The sequence below is a fragment of the Malaya genurostris genome, chromosome 3 (genome assembly GCF_030247185.1).
Source record: "Malaya genurostris strain Urasoe2022 chromosome 3, Malgen_1.1, whole genome shotgun sequence".
Classification (NCBI taxonomy): Eukaryota; Metazoa; Arthropoda; class Insecta; order Diptera; family Culicidae; genus Malaya; species Malaya genurostris.
In genome coordinates, this window is record NC_080572.1 from 43425858 (window position 1) to 43446042 (window position 20185).

General features: G+C 35.9%; 1 protein-coding gene across 1 annotated transcript; it reads left to right on the forward strand.

Annotated features, from left to right (window-relative positions):
* The first annotated feature begins 12109 nt into the window (after positions 1-12109).
* LOC131436423 (eIF-2-alpha kinase GCN2) lies at positions 12110-19833 on the forward strand. The gene is made up of 5 exons (XM_058605139.1): positions 12110-12556; positions 12612-14447; positions 17100-17314; positions 17372-18815; positions 18870-19833. The coding sequence occupies exons 1-5, from the start codon at positions 12315-12317 to the stop codon at positions 19753-19755; spliced, it is 4623 nt and encodes a 1540-aa protein (XP_058461122.1). The 5' UTR covers positions 12110-12314; the 3' UTR covers positions 19756-19833.
* Positions 19834-20185: the final 352 nt, after the last annotated feature.

Below are 20185 nucleotides of genomic sequence, written 5' to 3' on the forward strand. Positions count from 1 at the left end.
TTCTTCTGTCAAATACAGAGATGCCAGGTAAAAATTATGTTCTTTCTTATGTCAAATGATGGCTTAGATAAGTGATGCCAGATTTATTAAAAAAATTCACAACAACACTCGAAAAGTCTACTAGTTTGAAAACAATTCTGTGCATTTTAAGCACAGACTAACAGACAGGACACTCAAATTAGATTCGTCAATCATTTTAACGGTCATTTCGAATATTCCTTTATTTGGGACAGTACTCACCTGTGTCATGATGGCGCCACGTTACCCTATCAAAAATATCCTTTCTGTCATCTAGACTGTGTTTATTTTTTTCATTTACCAACAGAGTTGCCATTCATACAGAATTACTTGTAATGTATTGATTTGTCTACGTCCATGCGAATTTCATGCAGGATACAGATTTAATACATATTGCCAAAACTATATACATATTTGTGCTACTTCTCATCCTCCAACGCAGTACAAAATCGAACCCGTTTTGTTACAATATTTACTTGCTTCTGGTCTACCGCCACTTAATTTCGGATGAAAATTACCAACACAATAAAAAATAATCTAGATGAGCAACGTTGAGAAAAATAAATGGTTACCTTCCAACATCGCTGAAAAAGTTAAGTATATTATCAACGTAATCCAATAATTTATTGTGATGATTCATTTTCAAATATTATGATGAAATCAGGCATCCCTGCAAGCAGCTGATCGGTGTTGACAAACGAGGGGAAACCAACTAGTAAAAAAACTTTCACATACCACAAGGGGTGTACCGATAGTAAATAGTTCGCGCAGTACAATATAGGTGGAACTAGTGAATCACGAAAAATTATTTTGATAAGAATTTACTCATACTGTCATGTCTGTTAGTCTGTGTTTTAAGTGCGCTATCAAAAATGATTAACGACATATTTTTTTTTCGGTTTTTAACGATATCAAACTAACTAGAGATTATAAGAAGAGAAAGAATATGAAATTAAAGAGCCATAGTACTCAAGGAAGAGCAAGGATGTGAAGAATAAAGTGCGGAAAAGTGCCATAGGGTCATTTAAGTAAGCAGAAGGCTTCTCGTATCTAAACTTTTACCGACGACACGACCAGGCACTTCGAATAAAAATTTGCATTGAAATTGTCCGTTAACGATTTACCGCCAGTTACCAAAAACATAGCGACCCCCTGATAAAGATAAAAATAATCTTCTCGAGCAACACTGCTTAAGTTGCTATGAACTAGTTACCAAGGATCCCCAGAATAAATAAACAAACATTTTGAGAAAGTTGTGGAATCGTTCCATAAGTTTTTAATTTGCTTTCCTCTGCGCTAGTTCAGTGAATTTCTGAGAACAACTCGAGGATGTAGACCAATGAAATGCTACAGCCATCATCAGTAGGATTAAAGTGAGTGCCTCAATTTTGTTTCTGTGTTTTGAGAGCATTAATTCTTTTGTAAACATACTATCATAACACTCCAAACATTATCTTGAACAACCTGTTTATTGAATATTTTTTTATTCAGATTCATTTCTATTCATTGCAGTGCTCCTGAAGTGGGACATTAACAGTCATTACAGAGGCAAAGCTCAGAAGACGGATTTATAATATCAATATTTTTATGAAAAAGAAAGTAAAATAAATAAAAAGGATGGTTTCTTCTGACAATAAGTGCAATACACGGTTTTATAATAATAATGAATAATTCTTATAAGTATAATTAAGAAATTCTTTTCGCTTCTCCATCAGCAATTGTTCGACTTTCAAGCTTTCTAAAGTTTTTTGCGTCGTCTACGATCACTGATTATCGCTTACAAATAGAAAGTATACTTACAGCTCACATTATTTTGAACCCAATTTTTTTATCGATGGGCTGACTGTAAATGTTAGTATATCAATACAATTCATGAAAAAAAATTCCATAACTCAGACTTGAATATAGGATTTTAAATCCGTAGAAAACTTCGTTCGTTCAATTGCAAGTGGATCCTTTTCGGTTTTCACAACAGAAGAATTCTTTTAGCAAATCCTAATGACTAGTCGATCCACTGCTCTGATGCTGAAGCAGTGTCCACGGGAAAAGATTTCCCCATTCGGAAAATCCATTTTAATTATTCGCTTTAAAATATCCGATTTGAAGTTTGTTTTGTTTACATTTCTCATGTCTTCAAAATGCAGTAACCAAGGTTACGGTAACTGTTAATTAAAATCAATAATTTATCAACATGTGTTGCCAGTTTCAACATTTTTTTAAGGGATTACGTTTTGACATTACCAGTTACTGAGGGGTAGTTAAATTTACGATACAGTTTTAATAGATGAGTGGCAGGTCGTGTCGTCGCTTTTACCTTCTACCAGAGGAGTCGAACTTAGGCATCTTAGCGATACGAGTCATCCGAGTCTCTGATATATCAGAAAGTCGGATGACTCGTATCGCTAAGACGCCTAAGTTCGACTCCTCTGGTACACGCAGAAAAATTTATTTTAAATTTTATTATATTACACTTTGAATTCAAAGATATTTTATTTTGAATCAGCGCTTATTTTCATTTTCCTTTGATTCAAATACATTTGATATTTACTTCAAAGCAAATTATTTTTATTTCTACGCACACAGAAATAAACAAAATTAACATTAAATTCAAATATATTGTGTTTTGAATTCAAATATATTTTATTTCCACCTGAATTTCATTTCACTTAGAATCAAATACAATTGTTATTTGATTCAAACAAAATAATTTTGTTTCTAAAATCATTTCACTTTGATTTAAATACAATTGTTATTTGATTCAAAGCAAATTAGTTTTGTTTCTAAAATCAGGCTTTCGGGCGACTGTGTGTAGATTCAATGATGTTTTTTTTAATTCAATAAATTGTTATTTGAAAAGAATTTTTGACTAATTATTGTAAATTAAATATTAATTATTGTAAATTAATTTTTTATTTATTATTGAATGCATTTTGTGCGCTCAGTTGAGTACGGTTGCGGTATTGACTCCTCTGATTCCTTTCGTTCAATAATTTCCAAAAGCTCTACTGTGAAACCGCTGTCTGGAATGAATACAAATGTTAGATAAGAATTCATAACCTACCTATCCTATGAAAGCACTCACTATAGTATCGCACAATTCGATCGATTTCAATCTTAGCCAAAGTTGTGTTAAATTTCATAAAATCAGCCAGTACAAACGTTTGATTCAATGAAAATGTTTTAGAATCAATAATCTCTGGCATTTGATTCAAGGACGAAAAGTTTCAATCCAAGAATTTGAATCTAAGACTCAGTACATTTAATTCAATTAAACTCAAGCGTCAACATATTATCTTATTCGAATCTATTCAACGACATATTTGATTCAAATACATTTAATGTACTGTAACAAGCATTTGAATCAAATACATTTTTGATTTGTTTCAATAAAATTTGGAAATTTGAATCCATATCTCAATATATTTGAATCTAATATACTTTGCCACACTAAATTTGATTCAAAAAGTGTTTTATTAGATTTAAATTTTAGTTCAAAAATTGTTTTATTTGATTCAAAAAATTGTTTGAAGTTGACTTAAAGACTCAATATATTAGAATCTAATGTGTTCTATTTCCCTGCGTGTAGAAGGTAAAAGTTTCGATACGGGACGCCTTCTGCTTACTTAAATGACCCTTGTCTCGTCTCACTTTTCTGCACTTTATACTTAACATCCTTGCTCATGTTTGAGTACTATGGGTCTATAATTTCATATTCTTTCTCTTCTTATAATCTCTAGTTAGTTTGATATCGCTAAAAGCCGAAAAAAGTAAAATTTACTGACTGACCAGAAGTTATAAATAAAAAAGTAATAATTAACGATGAGTGAGAAAAGTCTGTTTGAAAAGTCAATAAATTTTTATAAATTTCTGCGAAAATTCTGCACTCGAAACATAATATGTTATAGCTGCATCTTCTCTAAGAAATCCACAAATCTGGGATTTCTGTCTTTGAGATGCAAGAGATTTTCATAGATAATCTGTATTACCCAACCGGGGAACAACTTGACACATTAGCTGAGTTACGCCAGACCCTGTCAGCTTGGAGCGAAATCAATCTTCAGTTCAGCAACGCCATCGCACGGTGTCACCGACGACACGACCTGCCACTCGGTTATTAAAACTGTATCGCAAATTTAACTACCCCTCAGTAACTGGTAATGTCAAAATGAAATCTCCTGAAAAACTATTCAAACTGGCAACACAAGTTGATGAATTGTTGATTTTAAATAACAGTTACCAAAACCATGGTTGCTGCATATTGAAGACTTGAGGAATGTAAACAAATAAGCTGCCATGGGTGGAAGATCCTTATTTCGCGGCAAAGTTGTCGGTTTCACATAACATTACAATATCCGTTGATACTTGTTTAATAATTCAACGTAATCAGGCTTCAGATCAGATCTATGACGTGAGTTTTAAAATGTTAGCAAACTAAATAAATGAGTTTCAAAATGTTAGCAAACTGCAAGAGTCATTGAATCCGTCATAATAAATCTTATTATCAATCTGATGATTTAGTACCGAAATATGAATGACAAAGCTGAGTCAATCCGGTATATCAGTACTATTCTACGAGATTCAATCGCACTTCATATGCAGATGCGAATACACTTATAACACAGACTAACAGACATGACAGTATGAGTAATTTCTTATAAAAATAATTTTTCGTGATGCACTAGTTCCACCTATATTGTACTGCGCGAACTATTTACTATCTGTACACCCCTTGTGTTATGTAAAAGTTTTTTTATAAGTTGGTTTCCCCTCGTTTGTCAACACCGATCAGCTGCTTGCAGGGATGCCTGATTTCATCAAAATATTTGAAAATAAATCGTCACAATAAATTATTGGATTATGTTGATAATATATTTAACTTTTTCGCGACGTTGGAAGGTAACCATTTATTTGACTCATCGTTGTTCATCTAGACTATTTTTTATTGTGTTGGTAGTTTTCAACCGAAATTAAGTGGCGGCAGACCAGAAGCAAGTAAATATTGTAACAAAGCGGGTTCGATTTTGTATTGTGTTGGAGGATGAGTAGTAGGCAAAATTATGTACATAGTTTTGGCAATATGTATTAAATCTGTATCCTGCATGAAATTCGCATGGACGTATCCAAATCAATACATTACAGGTAATTCTGTATGAATGGCAACTCTGTTGGTAAATGAAAAAAATAAACACAGTCTAGATGACAGACAGGATGTTTTTGATAGGGTAACGTAGCGCCATCATGACACATGTGAGTACTGTCCCAAATAAAGAAATATTCAAAATGACCGTTAAAATGATTGAAGAATCTAATTTGAGTGTCCTGTCTGTTAGTCTGTGCTTATAATTCATGTTTAATTTACTTTAAATAATTTTATAATTGGTTCTCAAGCAGAATATAGGCCGTAACTTGATGATTATATAGAATGAAGCTTGTCTATCGTAGCACTACATTTAGTGTCAGATTTGGATATTGTTCCGGTCGGCGCGAATACAAAAAGAACGTTGTAACATTAACTTGTTAGATGAATGTATCTTTTACTATTAAAATTCGTTCATGATCAACTATTGAACGTGGGCTCTGGTGCAGGATAATTCTCTAATTCATGATAAATTATATATTAATTATTATTAATTTATTCCTCGTACCTAGCGTATTGTGAAATCGTCTAACTTTGTCGTATGTAATAATTAAAATTTTCAGGGGTACCGGCCCCCTGCCGATAGCTCGCGGTGTCTCGTGCTACTTTCACAATCTTGGTGTATGAGTTCTTTTAATTTTACGCTGATGGCACAAAATTTAAATTAAAAAACTATTTCAAAACATTCTCGACTGGTTTGTTTATTTATTATGGGGCTCCTTGGTAACTAGTTCGTAGCAACCTAAACAGTGTTGCTGAAGAAGATTATTTTGATCGTCATCAAGGGGTCGCTATATTTGTGGTGATTGACGGTAAATCGCTCACGAACACTTTTCATTCCGATTTTTCTTCGAAGTGCCTGGTCGTGTCGTCGGTGTCACATTCAACGTATCATGTCAATTGTATGGGTGCGCAGTGCTGCTATTTTGGCGCGCACGAATTTGACATTTCTCTCCCCTACTTCTTTGTACGAGATTCGATGCGGACTCGCTTGAAGGCGCCATGCTCGCAAAAAATGTTGTTGCCAATGATTTGAAATGTGAGAGCTGGATATCTTGTTAATATGATGTCTTTGGTTTCGCGTAACCACACATACGCAGAGAAATGAAGCATGTTTAAACTAACAAAACTGTTAGTAGATTTTTAAATTTGATTTATGATGATTTTTAACTGGAATATGATTGTTTTGAACTAATTTTTCCCTTCAACATCACAGTGTTCTCTGTTTGATTTGAATCAAAATTTGTGTCTAGTCAAATGAAACAAATATTTGTTCTGGCTGATTCTATTGTTGAAATAAACTAACTATTTATTAAATGTCAACCAAAGTTGAGTTGATGTTATCGGCAATGTCTATGTTGATTCAACCCTGTTATACCTTTATATCAAGAAAAAAATTGGTTCAATCTATCTATGACCTTATTTGCTACATTTTTTCTCTCGCGGATAAAGTTTGTGCGCGTTCTGATAAACTTCTTCAATTCTATAGAAGGTTTTAAACAATTCAAGCGTATGTATTGATAATAAAGAATATTCTTGAAAAAAATGCATAGTATTAAATAACACATTTTTTAAAATAATTATTTGATGCAGATATCTTGACCGGACTGATGAAGCACCAAAACATTGGATACTAATCAAAATACGCGGACTTCAATGTGAACAATTTTAAGAATTGTAATACGAGGATGAATCGAAATACAGTAACATAAAAATTACCTTGCAAATTAATTAAAAAGAAATCATTTCATTTTTCAAACCAAACCAAAATATGTGATTATAACAAACAAAAGCGTTAGTAGAAATAGCTAAATTAAAATTCATTTATTTCAAACAAAAAATTTGTAAATTTAAAGCGCTGAAAATAATTAACTCAAACTAGAGTTCGTTCATTTAAAAGTAATTTTTTGGGGACGGGTGTAGCGTAATGGGTAAGTCGACGCCTTTCACGCAGCCCACCTGGGTTCGATTCCCAACCCCGCACATAGGGTCAGAAAGTTTTTCTGGCCCGAAGAGGCGAATGACCTTAAGGTTAAAACCTCTATAATCGAAACGAAATAAAAGTAATGTTTCGAATTGAATTTACTGTGAAATTGTTTAACAAGAAATTGACAGGAACGCACAAGTAAAATCTATGTTATGTTTATCAAAATATTGATTGAAACAAACTAATCCACTGAGGAAAATTAATCATCATGTTTTGTAGTTTCAAGTAGCAATATTTGCAATATCAACCCAGATTGTCTTTTGTCACTATTTCAATAAAAAAATTCGTTGTATAAAACCCAAATTTTGTTATTTTTACAATATTTTTCTCTGCGTGCACTTTGAAATTGTAGATGTCGCGTCTGAAACTGTTGTTTACTTATAAAATTAAACGTCCATTGAACATGGAACTTTGTATCGCTATGAAAAATCATGCATTTGTTTCTTTTTTCGTGGAATCGTGGGACAAACAGTTGATGATGAGCGCAAAATCTAAAAAGGGTATACTAGCAAAATTATTTTTTTCTAAATTATAACGTTGTGTTCGGCCAGAGATTTACTTTCACATTTTCAATAGCATGACTACATTTCTATTCAGTCAGCTAACCGGTCAGCTTGTTACAATTATACCGACGACACGACCAGATACTCAGAAGAAAAGTGGAATGAAAAGTGTCCGTGAGCGATTTACCACCAGTTACCACAAATATCCCCGGTCCCGGGTTGGTGGTTCAATACGTAGGGCGCTGGTCTTACAAACCAGTTGTCGTATGCTCGAGCCCCGATCTGGAAGGATTCGTAGTGTCAGTAGAATGTTAGCACTAGCCAGGTTCTGTACACTCTGAATCGGCTGCGAAGTCTTTTGAAACAGAAGGCCAAATTCCGCTATAGCAATGTAATACCAAGGCTTTGCTTTTTACCACAAATATAGCGACCCCTTGATAATAATGAAAATACACTAAGGTTTCTTTTTACACGGGGTATGCGTACCGTGTTAAAAAAACTCCGTGTAAAACAAAACCGTGTTAATTGCGGAAACCGTGCAAAACAAGACCTGCCTGGAAAATTGGACGTAATCATTCCAAAAACCGTAAATTTATTTGTTTGTTTTGATTTGTTAAAACATAACTTTTACTTCATAATAAAAACTGAAATATAAAAACCAGCTTGAAGTTACGAAAAGGGTCTAGTCATCCTTTATAAAATCCATTGGATGACAAGTTAAAATTAGAACACTTAGGAGACGCGTTGTCTGGTAGGCAAATTAATCTAAATGGCTCATACCTTTTGTATAATTACGAGGTTTCAAAAGAACGTTGGTACTATACGTTCACTATAAAAAAAGCTTGATAAAAAGTTCTTTTCAATTCCGAGTGTTCGATGTGCAGTATACTCTGACGATCTTAATAGTCATTTTTAACTAAACTGAGTGGGAAGACATGAGTATTGGATGAAAATCTATGCACGCAAAGATATGATAAATACGGATCAAATTAAAAAAGGTATTACTCCCAAATAACAATTCGAATGCCTTATGGTTTTGATTATAATTTATAGGAGTTTTGTAATTGATTTTTCAATCACTACCTGTTTTATGGCACTATAACAAGTGTCTCTTTTGACAAGTAATATCATAGTTTTTAAAGCTTCTATAAACCACTTTATCTAGACTAAGGGCATATTCAGGAGTGTTCTAGTTCTAGATGCATAATTAATTTCAGTTTTAAAATTTAAATCCAGAAATTATAACAAAATAAACTGGCAGCCCCAGCAGCGTTTCATCTGTGTTTCAAATATAGAGAAAATAGAACGGCAATGTATACCAGTTCTAAATTTGACAGTAGAACTGGACGAATAAATAAAACTAAAACGGATTGCTAGGGATACGTTTGTTTCAGTTTCATTTACATTATAGACCACCCATATGAATCTTGCAGCTGTTGAATTTGCTCTAACTGGACTAAAAATAAAACAAATTGTACTGTAGTTGTGTGTGTGTGTGTGTGTGTGTGTGTGTGTGTGTGTGTGTGTGTGTGTGTGTGTGTGTGTGTGTGTGTGTGTGTGTGTGTGTGCATGTTCATTGGATGACAGTTCCACTCAGAGCAAATTTGAGGGTTTTAAAGTACATTTACGACACATCTGTTGTAGGCTATTTGATTTATTGCTTCTTACACACTTAAAACCATTTCTTAAGCTCGGCATAATAAAATGCCGAAACTGATCAGCAACACGTAAATTTGCTGATTGCTCAGTAATCAATACGCATGTTTCTGAACTTCGTTAAATGCATTCACTGATATTTCGGTAAAATGCTTCACTTTGCCGAAATTTGGCATAATGGCTTGCTGAATTTATCGGTAAACAACAGATATGCCGACATCAGCAGAGACGTTTGCCGAGATTTCGGAATATGCGCTAGCTGTTGCCGAGATTCAGCACGACAGCTGTCATTTATTGCTGCGTTACAATTTCGCTTCGCATTGCGCGATTATTTTCTGATGAAATTCTCTAGTGAAAAAATGGATAATCTTCCAAGAAGCGTGGAACCGCTTGCAAGTAAAAATATTGAATAAATATAGTGACATGTTTCGCTTTATAAAAAGCGACTTTATCAGAGCACTCGCGATTATAAGGGAAAAACACCCAACACGGGGCTCAAAGCGTCCTCGAGACAAAACTTTGGGGGATATGCGAAAAAATAATCCAATGCATGGAATAATTCAATAGATCAAAGTAAGTTTTTATTTTTATTTTCTTATTTCCAGCTCGACTCAAGCCGGCCGCATCCGGAAACGCCGCTGTTGGTAGTGATGTCTGAGGAATTTGGCGAAGGAGACTGAGACATTAGTTTGGAGAGATGTACTAATTCCCATAGGACCGGAAATACTGTCAGCATTTAAAACTCTTTGCATGTATTCGGTATCAAATGCGAGCCTTCCGACAAACTGTTTTTAAATTTTTTTTATGCTACATGTTTTCAGGTAGAGGCTTTAAGCACTTCTGGCAACAAATTTGTAAGCCTCCTTTAAGTGTTAATAATATGAATTTTTGATCCTGAATGGCGTGTTTATAATGTTAAGAAATTACAAGCAAAATTAATGGACTAGATTTTTAATTACTGATGATTCGGTAATTTATTTTTCATTTTTTCGTTTTATTGGATTGCCGAATATTCAGTGAACGTTTCACTGAGCAAACAGTAAATCTTATGCTGACAATTTCGGCAATATTTGACGTTTGTCAAATTTGAGGGTGCCGAAACGCTCAGTAATTTTATTTTTGCCGAGATGATTGCTGATTACTCGGTTGTGCGAATCTCGGCATTTTTTTGCCGAGACTCAGCTAAAAAATTTAAGTGTGTAGGTTAAGTCAGACCCTGTCAGCTTGGAGCGAAATCAATCTTCAGTTCAACAACGCCATCGCACGGCATCACATTCAACATATCAAGACAATTGTATGGGTGCGCAGCCCTGCTATTTTGGCGCGCACGAGTTTGACATTTCTCTCCCCTACTTCTATGTATGAGATTCGATGCGGACTCCCCTGAGGGCAACATGCTCGCAAAAAAGATGTTGCCAATGATTTGTTCGGGAAATGTGAGAGCTGGATATCTTGTTAATATGATGTCTTTGGTTAAGTGTACTTTGCATTAAAGAAAATTTCATGGCCGCCATTTTGATGTTCTTTGTCGTAGCATTTATTGACATCAAAAAAATAAACTTCGAAATGCACAAACGAGGAAATAAGATGGACTTTCATGATTCATTTTCAGAATGTAGGCACAAGTTTTAACGCCACGAAATAGTTTTATACAAAAATGACGATGAGTCACAGAAAATAATTTCATAAATCATGTAGATTTTCGCAAAAACCGCATTTATTTTAAGGCGATTAGTTATAATTCTAATTTTCATGCATAAATTCACGATAGTGATTGCATTCAAAGCATACATGACATACACATAGTCAAAAAAAATATTATCAAAACAATAGTTTATTCATAGCAGAATTCATTCCATCTGAATAAATTTATTGTTGATCAAGTTTCAACTGTAGATTCTAAATGTCACAAAGCAATAAGAGTACTTAAATAATGAGTTACGAATGAAATTCGAATATTGAAAAAGATACTTAACATTCAACATAAATAAATGAAGATCACTATTAATGTTGTTTATTGTGTATTATTTTTATATTTATTTGGATTTGAACTGGTTTCGGTTTTTCTGGCTTCGTAGTTAGCACCTTTCACCTGGAACCTTGACATGTTTTGTTCGCAGATAAAAATCTTACTTTACCACAATAGCATTATAGTCTTTTCTCAATTTTACATAACATTTATATATTTCATGTCGTTTGGACATGTGTGGAGTACCGTGATGTCAGATTTCAACTAATAAATTTCTTGCATACCCAATGTACCAGTTCACGACATTCTTGCTTGTCGTGACCTTCCTTTCATGAAACTTATTTATCATTTCATTAAGTCCATTGGAGTTCCAATGTAAATTTTATTTTATGTTAGACTCTTCCATGAGTTCAACCAATAGCCAGCTATCTTATGTTAAATAAAAGTGATGAACTGATACGAACAAACTTGAAATAGTTATACGATCATGTACAAAATGAATGTATTTTATTAAATGTAATTTATAATAGCAACTCGCTTGATAAAAACAGTTTTTAGATTAACTAATGAATACCAACATACTCATATGATATTCGAAATGTATTAGTTTTAAAGTACTATGTATTGTGGATGCCACGACAAAGAAAAACTTATGTATATTGCCTATAGGAAATAAACGTATTTATGGAAAAAAAAGTAATGATCTGTTTTTTAGATTTTAGTAATGTTACTTTCAATGATCGTGTAAGAGCCGCCAATGAATCAAGAAACTGGTGCTGACTGTCGAGAAATGCAAACAAAACAAACACACACATTCGTGGTTTGTTTTTGAATGTTCTCATCTTTTCGCACGCGTCGCAAAATTAAATCTGCTGCAATATTTTCTTGTTTAGTGAGCAGAAAACTGCTTCCCAATACAATAATTCGAATCTCTCATTATCAATGCAAGTGATACAATGTGGTTTTATGTAAAAATGTGTTATTCGAGGATGTTTACAAATTAAAGGTCCATTTCAATGAGCTGCTTGGTAAGAGTGGAAAGATATGGCCGCCGGTAATAAAAGTGGCAGTTCGAACAAAAAAGAAACTTACCGAGAACGTCAGGAGACTGAACTAGAAGTAATTCGTTCTATATACGAAACACAAGTTGAAGATTTGCGTCCATCCGAAGGGAAATGGTGTCCGCTAGAAGTGCGATTAAGACTTACTCCGCAAAAGGGCTCCGCCCGAGAGGCATACGTTAGAGCAGACCTTCGAGTCAGTTGCAGCAAAAACTACCCGAAATAGTAACCTATTAATCGTAAGAAACATTTCTTTAGTATAATCATTTGTATCTTGCAGCCCACCGAAAATAGAATTGGAGAATACCGTTGGTTTGTCAGATGAGTTGATGAATGAATTACTGCAGCAGCTAAATCAACAGGCTAGCGAATTGAAGGGCGAGGTTATGATATATGAGCTAGCAGGAACAGTGGAAAGTTTCTTACACAAGTATAATGTTCCACCGAAAGGAAGCTTCTACGATGAAATGTTAGCTAACCGGCAGCGACAGGCAGTGGCTCGACAGAACACATTGAAGGCAGAAGAAGATCAACGCCGGCAGTTGATCCAAGATGAGTTGCAGAAGCGCAAAAAGGAACTGAAGAGAACTAGAAAAGAGTCGAAACATAGCATGAGCGAAGTTAGTCCACTACATCGGACCACTAGTTCTTCGGAGAACAGCGATGGAAACAATTTTAGGAGGTTTTCCAATTATTGTCTAGATCACCGGAGGAGTGAGACCTTATTTCTTCGAGATGGTCGGAAAATAGTGAAGGGATCCTGCTTGGGACATTCCCAAAGAGGTTGTATTGCATATTCTGGAATTGATGTTACAACAGGGCAGCTGGTTTATTTGACCGAATGGAACATCGAGTTGAACGAGGATGGGAAAACAGTTGGGGGGCGCACTGCGGATGAGATTGTGACGAATATCGAGAAGCAGGTTGCCTGTTTAGTAACTCTAAAACACAAGAATCTGATTTCCTATGACGGAGTTCTGTGTAAAGTTAAAAACGACGGAATCGATATTTTTCTTGTACAAGAGTTCGTGTTAGGAACCAGTTTGTTTACTATATCCGGGTCACTCGGATGGTCAGCAGAAGGAGCTAGCATGGTTACTAAAGGCACATTGGAAGCACTCATCTACCTTCATAATAATGGAGTATCACATGATAATCTTTCCGATTCTACCGTATTCATGGACAATTCTGGTAGTATCAAAGTAGCTGATTTTAATCTCATTCCTTACATTCAAGAATTGATAACCGGACAACAGTGTGTACGAAGTGACCTTCCGGCGCTGGGAACCCTGGTCGAATCTTTACTCAATGCACACTCTGAAATGAAGGATTTTATTGATCGTTGTAAATCAGAACGTACGATATCGGCCTCTGACCTTCTAGACCACCCATTTTTACGACCAATTCTTTTTCAAGAAGTTTCGATCAATGATCGTAAGCAAAGTCGAGATCTCAAGGCACCGGATCTAGCTTCGGTCGACAGATCTCATCATTTGATGCCTGCATACATGAATACTTCAGTTACTGGGGAAAAATCACGTCTTCAGACCGAATTTGAAGTTCTATCTCACATCGGTAAAGGTGCCTATGGGGATGTATTGAAGGTTCGCAACATTCTGGACAACCGTCAATACGCAATCAAGCGAATATTGCTTCCGGCGCGGAGTAAACAATTCTACAAAAAGATGACCCGAGAAGTAGAGCTACTATCGCGATTGAACCACGAGAACGTGGTTCGTTACTATAACAGTTGGGTGGAAACTGTAAGCCCGGGAGATGATCCCCATCACGGAGCAGAATCTAGCTGTGACTGGTCTTTGAGTGCTGGAAGTGCACGCAAACGGGTAGCTAAGCAAAATAGCGAAAAGAATTCCGACTGGATGCTGGATTGTATGGCTATAGATTCCAGTACCGACGACGACGATGAAGATGATGAAGACAGTTCAGATGGAATAGAGTTTGTAGATTCGAATGGCGAAGTAGCGACGTATGGAACCTATAGCGAATGTGCAACAGGTGAGAACGGAAAGGGGAAAACTAACGGAACATCTGTAGCTCCGGTGGAAATGTTATACATGTACATACAGATGGAGTTCTGCGAGAAGAGCACGCTGAGGTAAGTTTCTTGAGTTTGCTGAGAACCACGCGACGAGCTTATTTTGATGTGGCATACACATCTTTGTTTTCTGTACAGGGGAGCAAATGAGAAATTTAAGCAAGTAAACATATAGAAAAGTGGTCATGTTTTAAATACTTACAGCTCCATCAATTTTGAAATTGATTGAAATTTTTTTTTCGCGTCGATTCGAAGGACTAAACCAAGTAACAAGTTTATACCAAAAAGCTGTTTGCGTAGCTTGTGCTGACATACGTTTGCTCTCGTTAGTAGGTTAAATATAAAAATTTTCTAACGATTATCAAAAAGAGGAAAAGTTTTAATACGATATGTTGATCGGGAATTTCTATATTTTCGATTGTATACGAATGAAATTTGAATTAATTGCAAACAGTGTCTTATACCGCCAGCAAAATATCTAGGATTCTATATTGGGATACTGATTATCCGACTGACGATGATTTCGAAGCAACAAGCGACATATTAGTTGGAAAGCACGCTCTGATTGATCATTCAAAGCAAAAATTGAACTGAAAGAACAAGAATTCATAAACATAATTGAAATTGTCGAAGACGGTACATAAAGTATACATAGTGAAATGATAACTTAGCATTCAGTCTCACATGAAACACAATGGCAAGACAGAAAGTTTGTTTAAACACTCTTATTTTATTTTTAATATCTTTAATATATTCATTTAATATGCAAAATTTGAGTTTTTTATAATTTTTTGAAATTAGTTATTTCACACTTTTTGCGTTTTTTTCAAAAAAAAGACCACGATACTCATCTCTCTAGAGCCTCAACAGTTGCTCAAATTTTAATGATACACGAGGAAAAGTTGCTTGAATACAGTGTAAAACAAACTTGAAATAAGTAAAATATTTTCGTTGTAGGCTTAGATTTCAGTTTGAATTAAAAATGACATTTTCCCAAAGAAAAGAAGCATCAAAGCTATGGAGCTAGAGTACGCCACGGTTGGGCATAGATGCAAAAGTTGGGTTAAAGTATATACTTTCGAATGATCATAGGTTGACTTAAGGGCTGAGGACAGTACCGTAAAAAAAATAAAATGTATGCTGGCAACCCGGTACAGTTTGCTCATATACGAGAGAGTACAAGAGAAATACGATGCGCAAAGGGAATTGAGCGAGCCACGTGGTCGATTTAAAACTTAACACGCGACCATCTGTCCTCAGACCTTAAGGTAAATTTGCGCAAAATGTTGAAAATTGGAATATAAAAACTGACATTTTATCCTGACAACCTTTTTGACTTCAAATTTGAAGCACCAACTTCCGAATATGAACAGTTCAATTGACTGCATATTTAGGCACCGGTGTATATTTCTTTTCTTATTTGAACATATATTTATTTCCATCAATTTTCCATCATAAGGTTATGTTCATATCATCTTACGATCTTTACCTTAGTTTCGAAATATAGAATTAATCTAATTTGAAACACACAAAACGATTGGTTAGGTCGTTATCAGTTCGTATATTATTCGTTTTTTGTTGGTAAGCAGAATTAAGACAAAAACATTCTTTGTTTGAGAAGGCGGAACAACGCTATTCACCATACAACATTTTCATTGCTCCTCCAAGTGTAATAACTGTAACAACGAACAGATATTACCAGCATCAGTGCATTTATTAATTCTATAAATACGTTCTAAATCAATGACATTTATTGATATAAGTTATCATTGGAAGTATAAATATGGAACATGAAATAGCTCTAAATATGAAACTGAGAATAAATGAGTTGATAACTGTAATGTAATACAAATAAGTTGTGATGGATCTTGAATGATGACTGTTAAATGTGTTAGTATGTACTATAGCAGTCTGTATTGTGTCGTAAATTTCTTTGTGTTCTTTGTTGTGTTGAAATCTAAAATAAAATGAATAAAACCTTTCATTTAAATTTAAAAAGTAGAATGAATGAATTTAAATTTAAAAAGTAGAATAGAATGAAACGATAAAGGAAGGATTTGTTGTATCAACAGAGTCGTAGCACCCAGGACGGTAAAAATCGACTGCGAAGTCTATTGAAACAGAAGGTCAAACTCCACAACAGAAATGTAACACCAAGACTTTGCTTACTACACGATAAAACATAAAAAAATCGTTGGAAAAATTGAACACAGCAAAGGAGATTTAGTTTCCTTCGAATATGAATGAGGAGTTTGAAAATGTTTTGAAAGCATTCAATAGAAAATTCAAGCAATCTCAACGGAAGCGTGACAGATCAGAGTAGAAACATTCGGATTGGTTAGAAGAATATGCATTACCATGCATCCATATGTATTTCAACAGCACGCAAAACCTAAAAAATCATTTGATGAAAGCAGCGGTCGATCTAAACGGTACCCACTAAGGAAATGAGAGCAAAATATTTCGTTGAGCTTGGCGTGTATTACAAAATTTATTATTATTCAAAATATGCAGTTTAAAAAACCATAAATATTTATCAAAATGAATAAAATCTAAAATAACATAAAAATACTCATTATTTTGCAAAAATAATCGTAGATTAGAACTCAGCACCCCAAGATTACTCTAGGTTCATGCATTTGTATAGAGTTGTTCCACTATGCGATGTATAGCTCGAACAACACCATGGTTCTGATCCTTCTTTTTTTGTAGGACCGCTATTGACTCAGGTCTGTATCAGGATGTAGATCGTGTTTGGCGTCTTTTCCGAGAAATTGCAGAAGGACTCAGTCACATTCATCAGCAGGGTATGATACACCGGGATCTTAAGCCGGTGAATGTATTTCTCGATTCGCGGGATCAGGTTAAAATTGGAGATTTTGGTCTCGCTACAACCAGTATTTTGGCACTGCAGAATCAACAACAAGGTAGTAAGTAGTATTTTGCAAGTGCTCCAGAAGTGTCCGAGTTATAATATTTTCCAGAACGCCTCACTAGCAGCAGTCATCGAATGCTACCGTTAGACATGGGAAATTCACTTACGGGTAAAGTCGGTACAGCGTTGTACGTAGCACCAGAGTTGACCGGAAATGCATCAAAATCCACCTACAACCAAAAGGTGGATCTATATTCGTTGGGTATAATTTTGTTCGAAATGAGCAGTCCACCGCTCACCACCGGTATGGAACGAGTTAAAACACTGATGGATCTCCGAACGGATGCAATTCGATTTCCGGATAATTTCTTAAACGAAAGCAGTCATTCGCAACAGATTCAAGTGATCCGTTGGTTATTGAACCACGATCCTAGCAAAAGACCCACTGCCGAGGAGCTTCTCTCTTCCGAGTTGGTGCCGCCTGTCCGTTTGGAAGCGGGGGAGATACAGGACATCGTTCGGCATGTGCTCTCCAATTCCCAGTCAAGACACTACAAACATTTAATTGCACGCTGTTTTGCCCAGGAGAGCGACACCATTGACGAACTTAGTTACCATCTTGATATGGTTCCCATTATACCTCGGTTCGATTTCGTTAAGTCGAAAATTGTTGAACTGTTCAGGAAGCACGGTGCTATCGAAGTGGTGACTCCTCTTCTGACACCGTACGCGAAAGCTTCGGCTCGAAATAACTCTGTTAAATTGATGACCCATTCGGGCAGCATCGTATCACTTCCAGATGATTTACGGGTTCCGTTTATGCGACATGTGGCATTGAATGGTATAAAATTTATTCGACGATATTCGATCGGACGGGTTTACCGGGAGAAGAAGGTATTCAACTTTCATCCCAAACAAGTCTATGAATGTGCGTTCGACATTGTAACTCCCAATCGCGGCAACCTGATTGTGGATGCCGAGCTGGTCTCGATAGCCAACGAAATAATGGTCGAACTAAATCTTCTCGATCCCCAACGGGAAGTGTTTTTTCGAATGAACCACATTAGTTTACTACGCTCGATCCTGCTGTACTGCAACGTTCCGCTAGATAAATACAAAGATTTGTTCGAAATCGTAGTAGATTTTCTCGACAGAAAAATACTAAAATTTCAGCTGGTGGCCTCTGTTAATAATCAAATTGCTCAACCTGGAATCAAAATTAACACAGCTTATCTTTGCGAAGCACTACAAATTGAGGTACCACTGGGGCAAATTAATGGTACGATCCTCAAAACATTGATCCGAGGGAAAGGAGAAGCTGCTACGTTAGCTAAAGTGGCAATCAGAGAACTGGAAACGGTTGTATCTTTTGCTCAAGGAATGGGAGTTCGACGTCCGCTCAATATTTGCCCCGGATTGCCCATCAATTATGAGCGTGCAAAAAGTGGTGGGGTTGTATGGCAGCTGATTGGGGCACTAAAGGCAAAAAAGAAAAATCCGCTTACCACGATTGCCGTTGGAGGCCGATATGACGCCAAACTGGCCGAGTTTCAGTAAGTTTCCTAACCGTAGTTCCTCATGAAACAAACTAAACATTTTGTTTACAGAATATCTGGAATCAACAATGGGTTACAGGTTCCCAAGGTCGAACTCTCCGGAGCAGGATTCAGTTTTCATTTGGATAAATTAGTTAACGCGATTGGATCTACCACGGGTTGTGAGCCTGTGGAAGTCATGATCTACATCACCAGTTCTAGACCTCCCCTAAGGGAAGTTGTTCAAATTCTACGTTCTCTATGGTCAAACGGAATAAAAACTGGATTGTTGGAAGGCGCCCTGTCAGTCGATGAATCAGCCAAAGAAGTCGGTGCCACCATGGTAGTTATGATAGGCGAAGGTGGTGAGCTTCGGGTACGCTGCTTAGACAATGATCGATTTCAAGAACGGCACGTGACTCGGGCAGAACTCATCCCCTACACATTGAGAGTTCTTCGGCCCGATTCATCCACAAGTGATTTAGCAGTTGCTCTGCAAAATACGTCTATTACGAACACTGCCTCAATCAAAAGTATTCCATCGCTAAGCGGCCAATCGCAGAATAGCAGTACTGCCTCGCTCGATCTCATCTTTTTAACGTCGGAGAAAATGAATGCGAATAAAAAACGCCGTTACGAGAACCAGGTTGAGCACAAGCTATCGCCCATTCTGTCCAAGTTCCATAAAAAGGAAAAAATTTCCTTGATTATGGTTGATCTCCCGAAAGCTCCGCTCCGCGAACTGATTGGCTTGCTGGATCCGTCCGAATGCGGTAACGACGATGGAACCTCATCAATTTCGTTTGAACTGAATGCTCTCATCGAGCGATATCCGAAGTACAAGCGTAACATTAGAGAAATTTATGGCGAAATTATGGATACTTTCAGTGAGAGTAAAGCTATGCCCATAGTCGGGGTTTACAGCGTAATAGATTCGTTCAGTCGACTTATTCTGTAAAAGACACCATAGTATTTCATGAAAATTTCGACATTTCTAAACCAGACACCAGTGTTATCATAAAGTGCTTATAGTGACGGCGAATTTCTTCCGTTTTAAAGAAGTTTATGTCAGTAAAATATATTTTTACATATACCTAAAGGCGTTTCATTTCTCTCCCATAGGTAAGTTGGGTTTGACACCATTTATTAGATATACTCAAAATAATAATCATGTTATAGTTACGTGAACAGTTATGTGAATATTTTCCACCCTACTTTTCACGTAGGTTTTAATGGACTGGCATTTGAAAGCTCTTTAATGCATAATCCAGCAAAAGTTACGTGTTTCATAGGTAAAATGTAATGTATTGTTCATATCACATTTACCTATCAGTTCATATTATATATATTCAATTTAGATACCAGAGAATTACTATTTTATATATTGG

Excerpts from the sequence above, each read along its gene's own strand:
- LOC131436423 (XM_058605139.1), top strand. The coding sequence starts at position 12,315 with ATGGCCGCCGGTAATAAAAGTGGCAGTTCGAACAAAAAAGAAACTTAC. Across the intron at positions 17,315-17,371 it reads ACTGCAGAATCAACAACAAG|AACGCCTCACTAGCAGCAGT; the intron begins GTAGTAAGTAGT and ends AATATTTTCCAG. Across the intron at positions 18,816-18,869 it reads GCCAAACTGGCCGAGTTTCA|AATATCTGGAATCAACAATG; the intron begins GTAAGTTTCCTA and ends TTTTGTTTACAG.